Below are 20,518 nucleotides of genomic sequence, written 5' to 3'. Positions count from 1 at the left end.
AGCGGTGCTCTGAAAGCTAGTGCTTCCAAGTAAACCTAATGGACTATAATCTGGTGTTGGATTAGTGGTGCTGGAAGAGCACAGCAGTTCAGGCAGCATCCAACGAGCAGCGAAATCGACGTTTCGGGCAAAAGCCCTTCATCAGGAATAAAGGCAGTGAGCCTGAAGCATGGAGAGATAAGCTAGAGGAGGGTGGGGGTGGGGAGAGAGTAGCATAGAGTACAGTGGGTGAGTGGGGGAGGAGATGAAGGTGATAGGTCAAGGAGGAGAGGGTGGAGTGGATAGGTGGAAAAGAAGATAGGCAGGTCGGACAAGTCAAGGAGACAGTAACTGAGCTGGAAATTTGAAACTAGGATGAGGTGGGAGAAGGGGAAATGAGGAAGCTGTTGAAGTCCACATTGATGCCCTGGGGTTGAAGTGTTCCGAGGCGGAAGATAAGGCGTTCTTCCTCCAGGCGTCTGGTGGTGAGGGAGCGGCGGTGAAGGAGGCCCAGGACCTCCATGTCCTCGGTAGAGTGGGAGGGGGAGTTGAAATGTTGGGCCACGGGGCGGTTTGGTTGATTGGTGCGGGTGTCTTGGAGATGTTCCCTAAAGCGCTCTGCTAGGAGGCGCCCAGTCTCCCCAATGTAGAGGAGACCACATCGGGAGCAACGGATACAATAAATGATATTGGTGGATGTGCAGGTGAAACTTTGATGGATGTGGAAGGCTCCTTTAGGGCCTTGGATAGAGGTGAGGGAGGAGGTGTGGGCACAGGTTTTACAGTTCCTGCGGTGGCAGGGGAAAGTGCCAGAATGGGAGGGTGGGTCATAGGGGGGTGTGGACCTGACCAGGTAGTCACGGAGGGAACGGTCTTTGCGGAAGGCGGAAAGGGGTGGGGTCTTTTTGGAGGTGGCGGAAATGTCGGTGGATAATTTGGTTGATGCGAAGGTTTGTAGGGTGGAAGGTGAGCACCAGGGGTGTTCTGTCCTTGTTACGGTTTGAGGGGTGGGGTCTGAGGGCGGAGGTGCAGGATGTGGACGAGATGCGTTGGAGGCCATCTTTAACCATGTGGGAAGGGAAATTGCAGTCTCTAAAGAAGGAGGCCATCTGGTGTGTCCTATCTGGTGTTGTCTGATTTTTAACTTTGTACACGCCAGTCCAATACTGGCACCTCCAAATCGTAGCTAGGTAAAAGTGTTTTTTAATGCAGAAGATAGGATGAGGGAGGGGGTAAGGAGTAAATAATAGGTGGACATGATTTGGAGTTGCGGTGTTGGATTGGAGTGTACAAAGTTAAAGATCATACATCAGGTTATAGGAGAAAGTGAGGACTGCAGATGCTAGAGATCAGAGCTAAAAATGTGTTGCTGGAAAAGCGCAGCAGGTCAGGCAGCATGCAAGGAGCAGGAGAATCGACGTTTCTAACCGGGCCCTATCATCAGGAATTTCTCTCCACAGATGCTGCCAGACCTGCTGAGTTTCTTCAGTTATTTCAGTCTGTTTTAAAGTGGCGGTTATCGCCCTTCGGGTCCCATAGCAACCGGCCAGGATTGATAGTCGGTGTTGATTGGTCAGTGCTGTGGGCCGTCCAATGAGCGGGCTGTTTGCTGGCTGGTGGCGGTGTATGGGGAGGGTGGGAGGCACTAGCCCGTGATGGTGAGGCGATGGCTGGTGGGCTGTTCGCCATCCTCAGCCGGTTGTTGTGTTGTGGTGTCCTGCTGAGCCCGAGCCTGGCTGGTCTCGGTGAGACTGTGCACTCCTCCCGGGGACCGGGGTCTGTTGGAGAGGTTGTTGGGGACGAGTGTACACGGGGCTAAGGGCGTGGAGAGCGAGGGGGGTAGTGGTACCTGAACTGTCCTGGGAGATGGACAGTGCCAGCGATTAACGGGGGTTGTGAGGGAGGAGACGTGAATGTGGGCGAGGAGGGGGAGGGGTCTTTGAGAGGCTGTGGTTTTGCTCTGGAATGGGATTTAAAGATGCTGCAAAAGCTGATGATGGACGTCAAGGTGCTTCAGGGTTTATGGTGTTTGTTTTGTGTTGTGGAATGGAGATCCTAATGACTCTCATGTTGGTGCCTGGATTCGTGCGGGACATTTTCCGTCTGCTTTGTGCGGCAACTTGAGAATATGCTGTGTGCAACTTTGGGATTTCTGCAACAACAGCTGTTGTTTCACATCTAACCTCATTAAGCTTATTTTTGTGTGTGTATGAATACTTCCAACGCCCATCTTTAACCTGGCCCTGAACTCTGAACTTTTTAAATGGTTTCTAATTTCAAACCTTTGCTCATGGTATTCAATATATTTATCTCCTTATACCTTATCAGAAATTCACTAAATTGCTTATCCCACTGTCACTTCCTGTCCTTTTCATTTGAAGAGGTGGTGCTACAGACATAGTGGGCTAAATTGTATTCTTTTTTGAAGTAACACGCCTGTGGTTCTGTGTTTAATATTGTTAATGTGAGTTTTAAGATTTGTAGCTCAGGTTGAGGTTCTGGATGTTGGTTTGCTTGCTGAGCTGGAAGGTTCATTTTCAGAGTTTTGTCACCATACTAGGTAATATCTTCAGTGAGCCTCTGGATGAAGCACTACTGATGTTTCCTGCTTTCTATGTTTGGGTTTCTCTGGGTTGATGTCACATGACCTCCTTCATTACTCCATTTAACCTTGAATTCAAATGCCAGAACAATCATCTTGGAAAACGTTGCATTCAAATGCTGCATTTTCAATATGCTCCAGCAGTCAGCCTTGATTTATTGACAGGGGTTCAAGAGCCACTTGAGATTTCAACACAACCCAATGATAAGGGAGTGCTGCATTGTCAATGGCGCCATGAGGTGTTTAATCACTTAGGTTGAGGCACAAGAATCAAAGGTACTATTTGATATATAAAGAGAAATTTTTAGCATCCTGGCCAATATTCATCTTTCAAATTATCTGTAGAAACAAATAGTTAGCTATTTATTTCATTACTGCTTGTGGGTTGTTAATGCATGCAAACTCTATACCTCCTTTCCTATAAGTAGCCCTGCACCTGAAACATATTTCTTTGACTTCAAAATATTTTTATATATCTTCAGGTCTTGGAAGGAACACTCTAAATTACAGCTATTTTCTTTTACATGATAAATGTAGTTCCTTGAAAGTAGAGTTGCAGGTAGATCAGATAGTGAAGGTGGTGTTTGTATGCTTTCCTTTATTGGACAGAGTATAGGAGTTGGGAGGTCATGTGTTGCAGCTATACAGAACATTGGTTAGGCCACTTTTGGAGTTTTGTGTGTAATTCTGGTCTTATTGGAAGGATGTTGTGAAACTTGAAAGGGTTCAGAAAGGATTTCTAAGGATGTTGCCAGGGCTGGTGGATTTGAGCTGCAGGGAGAGACTGTTTTCCCTGGAGCATCAGAGGCTGAGGGGTGACCTTATGGAGGTTTATAAAATCATGAGGGGCCTCAATAGGGTAAATAGGCAATGTTTTTTTTCCCTGAGGTGGGGTGAGTCCAGAACTAGAGGGCATAGGTTTAGGGTGAGAGGGGAAAGATTTAAAAGGGACTAAAGGGTCAATGTTTTCACGCAGAGGGTGATGTGTATATGGAATGAGCTGCCAGAGGAAATGGAGGCTGGTACAATAATCATATTTAAAAAGCATCTAAATGGGTATATAAATAGGAAGGATTTAGAGGGATACAGGCCAAGAGCTGGCAAATGGGACTAGATTAATTTAGGATATCTGGTTGGCTTGGACAAGTTGGACCAAAGGGTCCGTTTCCATGCTGTGCATCCGTCATTTCTTATGGTGATGTCATTTCCTGTTCTCTTTCTCAGTCATTGACTTGGACCCCATTTACCAATGTGTGTGTCGATTTCCAGTTGGAATGCCATGCTTCTATGAATTCTCATGTGTGTCTCTGTTTGGCTTGTCCTAGGATAGACAAACGAGAATTTCTAGAAGCGTGGCATTCCAACCGAAAATCTACCAACAAACACATTGACTTGGACACCATTTACCACCCCCTGAGAAAAAGAACAGGAAATGACATCACCAACCCAAACATGTAAATAGAAAGCAGGAAACATCAGCAGTGCTTTGCCCGGAGGCTCACTGAAGATGTTACCTAGTATGGTAACAAAATGTCTGTCTGAAAATGAACCTTCCAGCTCAGCGAGCAAACCTGCATCCACAATGTTGTGAATGGTGTTTCTGACTTAAGAACTGTTGTTAGGCCCTCCCTTCAAATCTGTGTGAAGCCCCTCTCTTCTCAAAAAAGCAATTATATTTTGTCCTTGCAACCCTTTTCTCCAAGAAGCTTCAACACCTGCAGCAACAGATTGAAGAACAGCTTCTTCCCTGTTGTTATTAGACTGCTGAATGGACCCTCTGATATCAAATTTAATGTTGACCTTACTTTTGTGCACCTTCTGTGCAGTTGTAATCTTGTATGCCTCACTCTCAGCACCCTATGATTGTATCTCCTTGTTTGTTATGACCTCTTTGTACTGCTTGCAAAACAAAACTCTTTGCTGTACTTAGGTACATGTGGCAACAATAATCAAATCAAATCAAAGTTCTCTTTCTGCCCTTAAAATGTTTAGCTATGCTGTAATCTCCCAAATCTATGTCTCTCTTTTCCAAAGCTCTATATCTCAATCTCTCCAGTGTGCTTAAGCTCAGTCATGTATTGATTCTGAGTGGTTGGATGGGCGGCACGGTGGCACAGTGGTTAGCACTGCTGCCTCACAGTGCCTGAGACCCGGGTTCAATTCCCGTCTCAGGCGACTGACTGTGTGGAGTTTGCACGTTCTCCCCGTGTCTGCGTGGGTTTCCTCCGGGTGCTCCGGTTTCCTCCCACACTCCAAAGATGTGCAGGTCAGGTGAATTGGCCATGCTAAATTGCCCGTAGTGTTAGGTAAGGGGTAGATGTAGATGTACATGTAGGGGTATGGGTGGGTTACGCTTCGGCGGGGCGGTGTGGACTTGTTGGGCCGAAGGGCCTGTTTCCACACTGTAAGTAATCTAATCTAATCTATAAAAGAAATTTGTGCAATTCTCTTTATCTGCCTTTTTAAAAAACCCTGTAAAAAAAAAAAAAAAAAATGTTGTGCTGGAAAAGCACAGCTGGTCAGGCAGCATTGGAAGAGCAGGAGAGTTGATGTTTTGAGTATAAGCTCTTCATCAGGAATCCTCTCCTGCCCCTCAGATACTGGCTGTGCTTTTCCAGCACTACACTTTTTGACTGATCTCCAGCATCTGCAGTCCTCACTTTTTGTTTTTAAAACCCCTGAGCAACTCTTTATTTATTTTATACATTTCTAAATAATGTTTCTCATCTAGCACCACCTCTGACTATGCTTTCTGACAAGTCTTAACATTTTCTTCTTCTCATGAGGTGACTTGGGAACAGTAGGAGGCCATTGATTCCTTGAAGCCACTCTGATGTTCGTTGAGATCATAGCTCATTGTCCTAGCTCCAGTTATCTGCTTTTGCCTCATATACCTTAATACCTATGATTCTGTGAAACGAACAAATTCCTAGGGCTGTGGGAAAGAGTGATACAAATTTAATTGTTCTTTCGTAGAGCTGGGTTGGCTTAATGGGATGCAGAGCCCCTCTGTAAGATTGCGTGATTGTTTGCTTTGATGATCTCCTATAACTATTGTATTTTGAATTTAGTGTTCCAACCATCTTTCCTGATTGCATCAGGACCTGAAGTAAATGTATACCTAGTGGGAGAGAACAGCTCCTTGGCTCAAGTTGGCGTGGAAACAGTTACTCACCTTAATGGTATGTCTTCCTTGGTCTGGTTTCCTGGTCTCTATGGTTTAGAAATGGAGCAGTCAATGTACAGATGCTGTCGTTAGATTATTTTTAAGAATGTAATGGGTTGTTGGCAGGGTGCTTTTAACTTCTCCTATGTGATTGTGACTCTCTCTTAGAGTCAGGGGTCTAGTTGGGTGAATTTGTTAGGTGTGTTCAGGAAGGTTTTTTTGAAACAATGTGGCTCTGCTGGGGAATGAACCCGGCAAGGTGATTGAAGTTTTAGTGGGGGAGCATTTCGGGATCCGTGATCGTAATTCAGTAAGTTTTTTAAGTTGCTTATGGATGAGGGTAAGAGTAGTCCTTGAGTGAAAATACTAAAGTAGGAGAAGGCTAACTGCCGCAATATTAGACAGGAACTGGGGAATCTAGATTGGGGGTGGCTTTTCTGAGGGTAAAGCCACATCTGGCATGTGGGAATCTTTTCATGCACAGTTGATTAGAGTTCAGGCGATTCCTACGAAAATAAGGGATAAGGATGACAAAATTTGGGATCCTTGCATGACAAGAGAAATTGAGAACTTAAAAAGTAAAAGGAGTCATGTGTAGGGTTTAGGAAACTGAAGACAGACAGAGCCCTTGAAGAATACAAAGATAGCAGGAAAAGAATTCAAACAAGGAATGGGGAGGGCTGAAAGGGTCTATAAAATGCCTGTGGTTAAGGAAAATCTCAAGGCATATACATATTATTTTCATAGGTTGGTACCTGGGATTTCGATGTTGTGGCTATTATGGAGACATGGGTAGAACAGGGACAGGATTGGCTGTTGCAGGTTCCAGGGTTTAAGTGTTTTAGTAGGGTCAGAGGTGGGGGTAAAAGAGGGGGAGGTGTGGCATTGCTTGTCAAAGGTAGTATTACAGCGGTGGAAAGGACGATGGATGAAGACTCGCCATCTGAGGTAGTTTGGGCTGAGGTTAGGAATAGGAAAGGTGAGGTGAGGTCACCCTGTTGGGAGTTTTCTACAGGCCTCCTAATAGTCCGAGAGACGTAGAAGAAGGGATTGCGAGGATTCCGAAGAAGAGTGAAAGTAATAGGGTGGTTGTTATGGGGGACTTTAACTTCCCAGATATTGACTGGGAAAGCTATTGCTCGAGTTCGTTAGATGGGTCGGTGTTTGTCCAGTGTGTGCAGGAGGGTTTCCTGACACAATATGTAGACAGGCCAACAAGAGGTGAGGCCATACTGGATTTGGTTCTGGGTAAAGAACCAGGCCAGGTGTTAGAATTGGAGGTAGGTGAGCACTTTGGGGACAGTGACCACAATTCGTTGACTTTTACTCTAGTGATGGAGAGGGATAAGTGTGCACTGCAGGGCAAAAGTTATAGCTGGGGGCAGGGAAATTATGATGCGGTGAGGCACAACTTAGGATGCGTGACTTGGAAAAGTAGACTTCAAGGCAAGGGCGCAATTGATATGTGAAGCTTGTTCAAGGAGCAACTATTGAGTGTCCTTGATAAGTATGTACCTGTCAGGCAGGGAGGAAAGGGTCGTGTGAGGGAGCCATGGTTTAATAAGGAATTGGAATCCCTTGTTAAATGGAAGAGGGCGGCCTTTGTAAAGATGAGGTGTGAAGGTTCAATTGGGGCGATTGAGAGTTATAAGGTAGCCAGGAAGGATCTGAAGAGAGAGCTAAGAGCAACAAGGAGGGGACATGAAAAGTCCTTAGTTGGTAGGATTAGGGAAAACCCAAAGGCTTTCTATAGGTATGTCAGGAATAAAAGAATGACTAGGGTCGAAATAGGTCCAGTCAAGGATAGTAGTGAGAAGTTGCGTGTGGAGGCTGAAGAGATTGGGGAGACACTGAATGAATACTTTTCGTCAGTATTCATTCAGGAACAGGACATTGTTGCCAATGTGAATACTGAGTCACAATTAATTAAAATGGACGGCTTTGAGATATGTAGGGAAGAGGTGTTGGAAATTCTGGAAAGGGTGAAAATAGACAAGTCCCCTGGGCCTGATGGCATTTATCCTAGGATTCTCTGGGAAGCAAGGGAGGAGATTGCAGAGCCATTGGCCTTGATTTTTTATGTCCTCGCTGTCTACAGGAATAGTGCCAGAAGACTGGAGGATAGCAAATGTGGTTCCCTTGTTCAAGAAGGGGAGTAGGGATAACCCTAGTAACTATAGGCCGGTGAGCCTCACTTTTGTTGTGGGCAAAGTCTTAGAGAGAATTGTAAGGGATAGGATTTATGAACATTTGGATAGAAATAATGTGATCAAGGATAGTCAGCATGGTTTTGTGAAGGGCAGGTCGTGCCTCCAAACCTTATTGAATTCTTTGAGAAGGTGACTAAGGAGGTGGACGAGGGTAAAGCGGTAGATGTGGTGTATATGGATTTTAGTAAGGCGTTTGATAAGATTCCCTATGGTAGGCTACTGCAAAAAATACGGAGGTATGGCATTGAGGGTGAGTTGGAGGTTTGGATTAGGAATTGGCTGGCTGGAAGAAGACAGAGGGTAGTAGTTGATGGTAAAGGTTCATTTTGGAGTGCAGTTACTAGCAGTGTTCCGCAAGGATCTATTTTGGGACCATTGCTGTTTTGTCATTTCTGCAGTCCTCACTTTCTCCTTAGAGGGATATAGGCCAAACACAGGCAAATGAGAATAGTTCAGTTTAGGAAACCTGGTTAGCATGGATAAATTAGGCCAAAGGATTGTTTATGTGCTGTATGGCTCCGTGATAGGCAGCATGGTTTTGTGTCTGGAAAGGTGATGTCTCACAAACTTGATTGAGGTTTTTGAGAAAGCGACAAAGACGATTGAGGGCAGAAGTGGTAGCTGGTGTCTATATGGAGTTTAGTAAGGCCTTTGACAAGGTCTCATAGCAGGCTAACACAAAAGGTGAAGTTGCATGGGGTCTGCAGTGAGCTGGTAAGATGGTTACAGAACTGGCTTAGCCATAGAAGACACATTATTGGTGGAGGGGTGCTTCTCTGACTGGAGATCTATGGCCAGTGGTGTTCTGTAGAGACGAGTGCTGGAATTCCTATTCATTAAACAATATAAATGACTTGGAGGAGAATGTAGGTGCCTGATTAGTAAGTTTGTGGGCGACACAAAGGTTGGGGAATTTGCAGATAGTGAGGAGGATTGCCAGAGGATACAACAGGTTATGGATAGGCTGGAGACCTGGGCAGAGAAATTGCTGGGCAAATGCAATATAATGCATTTTGGAAGATCTAATGCAGGAGAGAAATATACTGTAAATTACAGAACCCTTAGCAGCGACACAGTCCGAGAGATGTACAGCAAGGAAACAGACCCAACATACTGAGGGATCTAGGTGAATAGGTCTACAGTTCCTTGAATGAGGCAACCTAAGTGGATATGATGGTCAGGAAAGCATGTGGCATGCATGCCTTCATTGATTGGGGCAGAGTATAAAAATTGGCAAGTTTTGTTACAGCTGGATCGCAATTTGGTAAAGCCACATTTGGACTATTATGTGTAATTGTGGTCGCCACACGACCAGAAGAATGTAGAAGCTTTGGAGATGGTAGAAAATAGGACTAGGATGTCACTTATTTTGGAGGGTATCAGCTATGAGGAGAAATTGAACAAACTTGGTTTTTCTTCACTTGAATGTCAAAGGATAAGGGGCAACCTAATAGAAATTTACAAAGTTATGGAAGGCATGGATAGTGGGAGTCTTTTTCCCAGGGTAGAAATGTCAATTATTAGAGGACGTAGGTTAAAGAAACTTTGGGTAAGCTTAAAGGAGATAAGAGGCAAGTTTTTGTTTTACACACAAGGTGGTTAGTGCCTGGAATGTGCTGCCAGAGGAGGTGGATACTCTAGGAATGTTTAAATGGCAACTTGACAGTCATATGAATAGGCAGGGAACAGAAAGGTGCAGACACATAGAGCAATATAGGTAAAAACAATGACTGCAGATGTTGGAAACCAGATTCTGGATTAGTGGTGCTGGAAGAGCACAGCAGTTCAGGCAGCATCCGAGCAGCAGTAAAATCGACGTTTCGGGCAAAAGCCCTTCCTGATGAAGGGCTTTGCCCGAAACGTCAATTTTGCTGCTCCTCGGATGCTGCCTGAACTGCTGTGCTCTTCCAGCACCACTAATCCAGAACATAGAGCAATATGTTTTTTAGTTTAGAGAAGCATCATGTGTCAGCAAAGGCTTGGGTAGGCCAAAAGGCCTGTTCCTGTGCTATACTGTTTCATGTTCTTAAGATTCTTTAAAAATAGGCAACATTTTTGAAAAGTAGGGACTATACATCCAAATGTTTTTGCACTTTTTAAAAATTGCTCCTCTTGACTATACTTTCTGCTTGCTTAATGATCATAAGATGAAAGGTGATCTAACTGAGGTGCTTGGAATGATAAGGGGATTTGAGAGGTTGCAGTGAAATTATTTCCTCATGGAAATTCAGTTTGGGGATAAAATCTTAAAATTGGAGCATTTGAGTGGCAATGAGAAAGCAGTGTTTTGGAAAACAGAAGGTCTGCCCATGGTTTCTGAGGGAGTGGTCAGCTGAAGGGAAATAGAAAAAAATGGATAACTATTTCTATTGATTCATGGGATATATGTACTGTTGGCTCAGCCACTGTTTATTGTCAATCTTTTGTTGTCATGGAGAAAGTGATGGTGAACTACATTTTTGAACTGCTGTAATCCATTTGCTGTTCAGTAGGGAGTTGCAAGATTTGCACCCAGTGATACCTTGCAGATGTTCCCATGTGTTTGCAATGCTTGTACTTCTAGATGGTAGAGGTTGTTGATTCTGAACAAGAGTCATATTGAACTTGAAACATTGACTTTCTGTCTCCATGAATGCTGCCAGACCTGTTGCGTTTCTCCAGCACTTCCTTTTTTATTTCAGATCTCCAACATCTGCAGTATTTTGCTCTTTATGTAAGTAAAGGTATACGTTAGTTATATTGGGCATTAGTGAGATGACATCTTGAAAATATGTGAAGGATTGGTCTCCATTTTTTTCAAGAAAGATATAAGTACGTTAGAAGCTGATTTTGATACCTGGAATGAATGGTTTGTCTTATTTAAAAAAAAATGTTGGACACACTGTGTTCCTGAAAAATTTTAGAAGAATGAGAGGTGTCTTGAAGTATACAAGAACCTGAAAGATCTTGACTGGGTGTACTTTGAATGGATTTTTCCTTTTTATGGATAAGTGTATATGAAGGGGCCTAAAAGTTAGCAGCCTCCCTTTCAGGGTAGAGTCGAAGAGAGACTTTTTTCTGAGAATTGTATGACAATGCAAGACCCTCGCTCAGGATGTGGGTTCATTGAATATTTTTGCCAGAGGTGGATAAATGGTTCTTGTGTAAGGAATCGATTAAAGGGTTTGGTGGCAATGTGGAATTTGAACATAGATCAGCATGATATTTCTTAAATGGGTGAGCAGGGTAGAGAGACTAAATGGCACACACTTCCTCTTGCTTATACATGAGAGATTGCAGAGCTCCGATGCAGAAGAATCTAGGTGTTCTGCTATATTAAAAAAAAATACAAGGTTAATGTTCAGATATGGCAAACTATTAGATTAGCTAGTAGATTCCTATTATATAATAGGAAGAATTTGGTGAAAAGATTACACTTTAATTATACAGAGCACTGGTGAATGTGCTCCTTGAGTACTGTGAACAGCTTTGGTCCCTTTATTTAAGGAAGAGTATAAATATGTTAGATGCAGTTGAGAGCTTACTGGGCTAGTACCTGGAATGGGTGGTTGTATTTTGAGGCAAGGTTGGACTTGTATCCATTGGAGTTTAGAAGAATGAGAGTGACTTAGTTGAAACATAAGATCCTAAGTGGTGTTGACAGAGTGGATAAGGATATGATATTTTCTCTTAACGGAGAATCTAGAATTAGATATCTGTGAAAAGGAGTCACCATTTAAGGCAGATAGGAATAATTGAGTCATGAATATGGGAAACCAATCAGGAATGCTTTGGAGTATTCCTGATGAAGGGCTTTTGCCCGAAACGTCTATTTTCCTGCTCCTCAGATGCTGCCTGAACTGCTGTGCTTTTCCAGCACCACTAATCCAGAATCTGGTTTCCAGCATCTGCAGTCGTAGGTAAAAACAATGCTTTGGAGTAATTAGGTATAAAGCTATCAAGCATGGATGAGTTTCAGCAAGAGAAGAGCCGAGGCAAGGACAAAATCTGGAGATAGCATATGTGGAAACTCACTTGTTGACAGATCTCTAACTACCAATTGCTTAAATGGATATGGGATAGTGTGGGGGGGGAGGGGGGGGACATCAAAGGATGAATAGCAATGAATGTATTCCGTGGTGAAGCAGACTTGACAGGCTGAATGGCCTACTCCTCCCATGTTCCCACATTAGAGGTAGAGATGACCAGTCTTAAGGTTGAGGTGGATAAGTGGTCAGGAGCTCTTCTTAGGCTCAAATATGATCCCAAGGTCATTAACTGAGATAGAATATCAGACCATTGCCATGAAGAAGGATGACATTGGGAACTAGGAAACACAGTTTGTAGCTTAAATTGATGACAGTGATTTTGCTCTGCCAATATTGAAGGAAACTTCTGGACAGCAAGCTGAATATTTCGTAACAGTGAGGGAGTTGAGAAGTAGTGCTGATTTTAGTATTGTTACAGCACATAAAAACTAATGCTGTTTATACAACCGAGACAAAATGTTGTTGAGAAATAGGAGGGGCCAAGGATTTATCTTTGGGGAACACCAGAGGTAATGGTGCAGGAGCAGGAGGAGAAGGCAATGCAAGTAATTCTCTGGCTATGACTAATGAAGGAATTGGACCAGGGAGAGTGCTCCCATCCAGCCGGGTGACAGTAGAGAGGCATAGAAGAAGAGTGATGTGGTCATCGTGTCAAGGTTGATAGGAACAAGAACGGATAGGTTTGTCATTCACTCAGGATACCAACTGTGACTTAAAGCTATTTTAATCCTGTTGGAGGGGTAAAAACCTGATGAGATGGATTCCAACTTGAAGTAAAGGGAACAATGGCATGAATAAGAAGCCTAAACTATGTTCAAGGACTTTAGAACACAGAGTTGATGGGTGGTAATTAGCAAGGATGGTGGGTTTGAGGGTTTTGTATTGAAGAAAGAGATATTAACAGCAAATTTAATGGAAAGAGTGACATTGCTTGGAGAGAACCACTAACAGTGTCAGCCAACGGGAAGGGAAGTTGAGTTGTCTGTCATTTAGTTGGTATAGGATCCAAGAAGTAGAGTTGGGTTTCTTGGAAATGATGAGAAAATGAACTTCAATTTCAATTTGTTTTCCATTTAGGTTCATCACAATCCGACTGTGTGAAGGCAAGAGCCACTGACCAGTGGTTACTGACTACTTCTGCGGATGAGGTTAGCAATTCTGTTTTTAAACTTTAATGGGGGTTTTCTATTTGTGATAAAATTTCCTTTAACCAGATTTCTAGAATGTTAAATTTGTCAAACATTAAAAGGATAAGTGTCGATTGAACGCTGTCTTCTGCTGATTCACTTATTTGCAGTGCAATCTGACTTATCAATTTAAACAATTTTTTTGTTTGAAATAAAACAAAATTTATAAAGTACTAGCGTGGTCAGAAATGCCCACATTCTGTTAAAGAATTTTTAAACAATAAATTAACCACTATCGGTAGGAATGTTGGTAGAATTGAGTACAGACATTCTTTTCTCTTATTGCATTGAGACATTTTGTGTTCTGCATAATGTAACATGGCTGCCTTCATCTTAAATAGTTTGACTATATTAGTGTTGACCACACTACCCTAGAGAAAATGGCTGGACGACTTTGGATGGAGGTTGTTACAAGGATGTTCAAGACAAAATAGGCCCTTTCATTGTTAAATTTAACTAATTATTTGCAGACGTTGGTGCATATTCATTTAACTTTTGTTTTTAGATCATCAGATCAAAGTGGCATGTCTGTTTAAAGCAAATCAAACCAAACTATCTGTTTACATTTGGCGACATTGGCAGGAGTAAACACAGCAGAACCAAATGTTATTTTCAGGTGGCAAAGTGATATATCATCAGTGGGGATGATTTAAGTGTCTGTCATTGTGAAGGAATCTGATCCTGGTGCCTGCTGTTTCCTGTTGAAGGGGACTCCAAGGTTGTATCCTTGAGGATCCCTCATGATAAAGACCAGAGATTTAGAGTTTTTCAGAATTGCAGTGATCACTGACACCTGGGTGTTAAGAAAATTTATGGAATCTTTATTTGTCTGGATTTTGGTTTGTTTGATTGTGGTTTGCTTGTTAATTTACATTTGCTTCTTGTTAATTATGGATTTTAGACTATATGATGGGTAGAATGTGCTGTTTGCTGACATTTGTTATTTAAGTTTGTTTGTTTAAAACCATGGTACCTTATGGCTTTACTCTCTTGGTGGATACTTGGGATTTCACATTTAGTTGATTTAAATAAAAATGTTACTGATCCCTAGCAAATGCAGGTCCTATCCAGGGTCTCTTCATAGCTCATGTAATGTTATTAATTGTTAGCTGTGATGTAATCAACAGGCTGAAAAATGAGTGAATGAAAATGATTTTGAGTGATTTACTTTGTTTTACTTTGTAAGGTGATGGCTTTCCAATTTCATGTGTTGAAATGCTAGTTTGAAATTTTAATTTTATTACAGATGAATCTCAATGTGCAGTTGACTCTAGATCGGTCTCTGGTACCTTGTGAAGATTTATTAAATGAAACCAGTTGCTGTGCAGAGCCTCTGTGTATTCTTGAAACTCTCCGTGTGACTGCTTGCCTGGATGGCAACCTTGCAGCAACACTGCTTGTTCAAGTTATGATATTTGTGAACTCCACATTTCATGGGATTGTAAATGGTAAGTGCTTCTTTACTGCTTACACAATTATTCTGAGCTGTGACTATCACAGGGGAGGCAATGACCTAGTGATATATCACTAGACTATTAATCCAGAAACACCGCCATATTATGGGGACTCTGGTTCAAATCATGCTATGACAGGAATTAAGAATCTACTGATGAAAATCCTCTGGCTCACTAATGTCCTTCAGGGAAGGAAATCTGCCATCCTCAGATGCCTTTAGACCCACAGCAATTTGGTTGACTCTCAACTGCCCTCTGAAATGCCGTAGAAAGTCACCCCATTGTATCAATCACTACAAAGCCTCAACAAAGAAAATGAAGCTGTATGGACCACCTAGGCATCAGAAGAGAAAACTGCAGAAATGGTCCTGTCAACTCTGAAGTCCTCCTTATTAACGCTTAGGGGCTCGAGCTGTCTGAGATTAGTCAAGCAATCGCCATAATAATCAAAATCATGGAATCATACTTTGAAGACAATCTTTCAGGCATTGCCATCATCAATCCTGGATATGTTAGAACGTAGAACATAGAAAGATTCGGTACAGAACAGGCCCTTTGGCCCACGATGTTGTTCGAGGATTATTTCTAATCGAAAATAAAATAACCTAGCCTATGTACCCCTTGATTCACTGCTGTCCATGTGCATGTCCAGCAGTCGCTTAAATGTCCCTAATGACTGTTTCCACCACCACCACCACCACTGCTAACGCATTCCATGCATTCACAACTCTCTGCATAAAGAACCTACCTCTGACATCTCCTCTATACCTTCCTCCTAATATCTTCAAACTATGACCCCCTCATGCCAGTCAATCATGTTCTAGGGAAAAGTCTCTGGCTATTGACTCTATCCAAGCCTGTCATTACCTTGTATACCTCGATCAGGTCACCTGTCTTCCTCCTGCTCTCCAGCAAGAAAAGTTCGAGCTTAGTCAACCTCTCTTCGTAAGACAAGCCCTCCAGTCCAGGCAGCATCCTGGTAAATCTTCTTTGCACCCTCTCCAAAGCCTCCATATCTTTCCTATAATAGGGCGACCAGAACTGGACACAATATTCCAAGTGTGTATGGCTGCAGCAAAACCTCGTGGCTCTTAAACTCTATCCCCCTGTTATTGAAAGCCAAGACACCATGAGATTTCTTAGCAACCCTATCCACTCGGGTGGCAACTTTGAGGGATCTATGTACTTGCACACCCAGATCCCTCTGTTCCTCCATACTGCCACGAATCCTGTCTTTAATCCTATATTCAGCATTCAAGTTTGACCTTTAAAAATGTATCACTTTGCATTTATCCAGGTTGAACTCCATCTGCCATTTCTCAGCCCAGCTCTGCATCCTGTCTGTCGTGCTGCAGCCTGCAATAGCCCTCCGATACTATCAACGGCACCTCCAACCTTTTGTGTCATGTGCAAGTTTACTAACCCACCCATCAACCCTTTTTAAGTGGGAAAAGCTGACTTACCCGGTAGCTCTCGCTTCTCTCTGTCCTCTCTCCTTGCTGCTCTGTTGAAAATGTTCTGTCCCACCAGCAGAACACACCCAGCAGAGGTGGTAGCACAGTGGGATACAATTGGGAGGAAGTTGCCCTGGGAGTCCTCCACATTGACTCCAGACCCAATGAAGTCTCATGGCTTCAGGTTAAACATGGGCAAGGAAACCTTCTAACTGTCATTCCTTGACTGATGAATCAGTACTGCTCAGTGTTGAACAACACTTGAAGGAAGCATTGAGGATGATAACGGCACAAAATGTACTCTGGGACATTTCAATGTTAAGAGCAAATGAGAACTGCAGATTTTGAGTCCGTGTGGAAAAGTGTGGTGCTAGAAAAGTACAGCAGATCAGGCAGCATCCTTAGAGCAGGAGAGTCGATGTTTCGGGCCCTTCATTAGGAATGTTGATGCATTTCAGCGTTCAACACCAAGAGTGGCTTGGCAGTAGTACTACTGATTGAGCTGGTCAGGTCCGAAAGGACATAACTGCTTGACTGGCATCTGTGTAGTAGGTGGTGAGGGAACAAACAAGAAGCAAGAACATACTTAACATCATGCATACCAATCTGCCAGCTGCAGATGTACCTGTTCATGATGGTATTTGTAAGTGACTACTGTACAGTCCTTGTGGAGATGAAGTCCTGCCTTCACATTAAACGTACACTTAAGGTTGTTGTATGGTTCTGTCCCCATGTGAAATGGGACAGACTTCTAACTGATCTAGAGATTCAGAACTTGGCATCCATGAGGTGCTGTGGGCCATCAACAGTAGCAGAATTGTAGTCCAGCACAATTGTAGTCCAGCACCATTTGCAATCTCGTGGCCTGGCAACACCACCTTTCATCACTATGCCAGTGGATCATCCCTAGTTCAATGGAGAGTGCAGAAGGGCATGCCAAGAGCTGCACCATGCATACCTAAAGATGGGTGTTAACCTGGTGAAAATCACAAACCGGACTAGCGTGCCAAACAGCATATACAGCAAGTGATAGGCAGAGCCAAGCAACCAGATTAAATCTAAGTTCTACAGTCCTGCAACATCCAGTCATGAATGGTGGTGGACAATAAACAACTCACCAGAGGAGGAGACTCCAGAAATATTCTTATCCTCACTGATGGAAGAGCCCAGCACATCAGTGCAAAAGATAAAGTTGAAACTTTTGCAGTAATCTTCAACCACAAGTGCTGGGTGGATGATCCCTTTCGGCCACCTCCTGTGTTGCCCTGCTAATTTGATTCACTCCGTGCTGTTAAGAAATAGTTTGAGATACTGAATACTGCAACGGCTATAGGCCCTGACCACTTTCTGACAATAGAACGGCAGTCTTGTGCTCTAGAACTTTGCATTCAAGGAAAGCTTTTCCTGTGCAGTTACAACACTGGCATCTACCTGACGACAGTGTGGAAAATTTCCCAGGTATGTGCTGTACACAAAGCAGGACAATTCCAATCCAGCCAATTGCCACCCCATTAGTCTGTGCTCAATCATCGGTAAAGTGTCATCAATAGTACTATCAAGCATCACCTGCTCAGCAATAACCCACTCACTGGAACTCAGTTTGGGTACTCCTAGTGCCATTTAGTCCCTGACCTGTTAGTCTTAGTTCTGGCACATGTTGCATTTGAACATGTGCAGGACAAGAGCTGAACAATATCCAGGCCTGGGCTGACGAATGGCAAGTGACAGTTGTACCACCCAAACGCCAGGCTATGATCATCGTCAGTAAGAGACAATCTAACCCCTTGACATTCATTGGTGTTATCAATGCTGAACTGCCCATCCCTGCACTATCAACATCATGGAGGTTCCTGTTGACCAGAAATGCAACTGGACTTGCCGTAGAAGCATAGTGGCTACAAGAGCAGGTCAGAGACTCTCAATTCACCAAAGGCCCTTCTATAATACCTTCCAAACCCGAGACTACTTCCATCTAGTAGTACACTGACAGCAGGTACATGGAAATACCACTTCCTGCAAGTTTCCCTGCAAGCCACTCACATCCTGACTTGGCGATCATCAGGGTACGCAACAATGCAGAGTTGCTGATAAGCAAGTTTGGTACCCATGAGGATGGCCTTAACCACACTCCTGGGTTCATGTTGCATGACAGGTCACCCCACAACGTGTGTGTGTGTGTGTGTGCGCGCACGCGCGCACACGCACACCCCCCCCCCCCCCCCCCTCGGATGCATATGCTCCCTTGTATTAACACACTGTCTCTCTCACTGTCCAACACGTTCGCACGTGTTGTATGACCCCTTGATCTTTTCATTACATTCTGTATCTACAGTGTTCCCCTCTCATTAATCTGTTGGAGGAGCAGCACTCCAAAAGCTAGTGTTTTCAAATAAATCCATTGGACTATACCCTGGTGTCATGTGATTTTTGACCTTTTCCAATCCAGTCCAAAACTGGCACCCCCACATCATGGAAATATATTACCATTCCTTCAGTGTCACTGGGTCAAAATCTTGGAATACTCTCCCTTAGGACATTGTGGGTCTACCTCCAACAAATAGGCTGAATTGGTTCGAGAAGGCAACTCACTACCACCTTCTCAAAACAATTCAGTGCAGGTAATAAACACTGGCCAGCTACTGATGTCCACATCCTACAAATGAATTTTAAAAGAACTAGCAATTGGAATCAGAACCTGTAAGTCTGATTCCAACAATTGTTTTATGCCCCTGCTTATTTTCTTAAGGTATGCTTTTGTAGACTGTCAGCAGCAAGAATTATGTTGTCTTTTATTCACTGTTTTTAAACACAGGACAGCTAAATAGATTTACGATCACTTTTCTTCCCACTGGAGATATGGGAGACAATTTGTTGGTTCCCACTAATAGTCATTCTGCTTACTTTTGAGGATGACTTTTCAAGTGAAGCAGACCTCTTAATATAACTAAGATGGGTTGGTGAGGATTTGTCGCTGCTGATTAGCCACTGCTGGTTCGCCATAAGCGTTTCTCCACTAAATTGTTTGATCTCTGGAGACTGTTCGCCAACAGAAATATATATGTGTAGTGATTGTTTTTCCCTCCCGCATGTTCCTTCATACTTCTCAGTGCCCTTTATTTATACAACAACATAGTACATTGATTTTTAAAAAAAGTGAAATAAATATCATTTTATTGGTTTATACATAAAAATGAGTTATAAACACTTGTGGTGGCGAATCGTTCTCAGCGGCCAATGGACGGTGGTGAAGCGTCCTCGGCGTTGAAGGCAGTGGCTAATCGGCAGCGAATGGTCCCATCCCGAACTAAGATAATGTGGGTTAGTTTAAGACAGGCTATGTTCGAGAAGCCGGATCGTTTTTTAATTAAGGAATGAAGAAAGTTTATGAAGATTATGCAGGTCGTCGTGTTTTTAGTGTCAAAGGTGTATCAGATAATATTGTGCTCCCATACTTACTTTTCTGTCTCCAGTCTGCTGCAGTGCTGCAGCTAGGCTCAACACAAGCTGGAGGCACAACACTTCATCTTTCACTTGGGGACCTTCACAAACTTCAGACTCAACAGAGTTCAATAATTTTAGAGCACTAACATCACTTTCTATGTCTTTTACCCACACCTCAGAACCAGCCATACCATGGGTACTTTCAGCACAGCCAACTGATTTTTACCCATTCATAGTCCTTATTGTCACCTATTCAACTTCTCTTCTTCCCAGGCTTACTATCAACAATCCTTATGTCCACCTAACCTTCTGTCCCTCTTTCAGGGCTCTATCTCTGCCTATCTGCTCCACTCTGCTGCAAATTGACACTTTGCATTCGGTTTTAGAAACGTAAAGATAGGAGCAGCTTTAGCCTTTGAGTAGTTCTGCCATTCAATATGATCATTGCTGATCATCCAACTCAGTTGATTGTTCCCACTTTTGCTCTATACCCTTTTGATTCTTTTAGCTTGAAGAAAAAATGCATATCTCCTCCTTGAGAACATCTCTGGGACACATGCACTAAACAATCCCACTACCCCGTAGCTAAACACTTCAACTCCCCTCCCACTCTGCCCCATGACATGTCGGTACTGGGCTGCCTCCACTGCCAAATTCTAGCCTGCTGACACCTGGAGGAAGAATGCCTCATTGTCTGCCTTGGGACCCTCCAACCACATGGGAGCAATTTTGATTTCACCAGTTTCCTCATCTCCCCAACTTGGCACAGCCCTCTTGAACTGTCCCACCTGTCCATCTTCCTTCCCATATATCTACTTCACTCTGTGCTCTGACCTGTCATCATCACCTTACCACCTTCATCTACCTATTGTATTTACAGCTACCTTCACTCCACCCCCCCCCCACCCTTACTTCCCCCACTCCATTCAGAGGAAATAGCTGGGGCCCTGACATATCTTTTGTGGCATCCTTAAATACAGGTGAGGTGCCGGAGGAC

General features: G+C 43.4%; 1 protein-coding gene across 4 annotated transcripts in view; it reads left to right on the top strand.

Moving 5' to 3' along the window:
• The first annotated feature begins 1,613 nt into the window (after positions 1 to 1,613).
• Positions 1,614 to 20,518, top strand: part of tctn2 (tectonic family member 2) — a 71,418-nt gene continuing 52,513 nt past the window's right edge. For 3 of the 4 annotated variants that reach the window (XM_072587603.1, XM_072587606.1, XM_072587602.1), the window contains exons 1-4: positions 1,614 to 1,724; positions 5,653 to 5,763; positions 13,063 to 13,133; positions 14,419 to 14,620. In XM_072587603.1, the coding sequence (XP_072443704.1) occupies positions 1,646 to 1,724; positions 5,653 to 5,763; positions 13,063 to 13,133; positions 14,419 to 14,620 (463 nt within the window). In that variant the 5' untranslated portion in view covers positions 1,614 to 1,645. The remainder of the gene's footprint in view (positions 1,725 to 5,652; positions 5,764 to 13,062; positions 13,134 to 14,418; positions 14,621 to 20,518) is intronic. The other variant, XM_072587604.1, reaches the window with a different exon arrangement.

This window comes from Chiloscyllium punctatum, chromosome 17 (genome assembly GCF_047496795.1).
Source record: "Chiloscyllium punctatum isolate Juve2018m chromosome 17, sChiPun1.3, whole genome shotgun sequence".
In the NCBI taxonomy this organism is placed as follows: domain Eukaryota; kingdom Metazoa; phylum Chordata; class Chondrichthyes; order Orectolobiformes; family Hemiscylliidae; genus Chiloscyllium; species Chiloscyllium punctatum.
The sequence above is the reverse complement of the archived record's forward strand: the minus strand, read 5'-3'. Positions and strand labels throughout refer to the sequence as shown.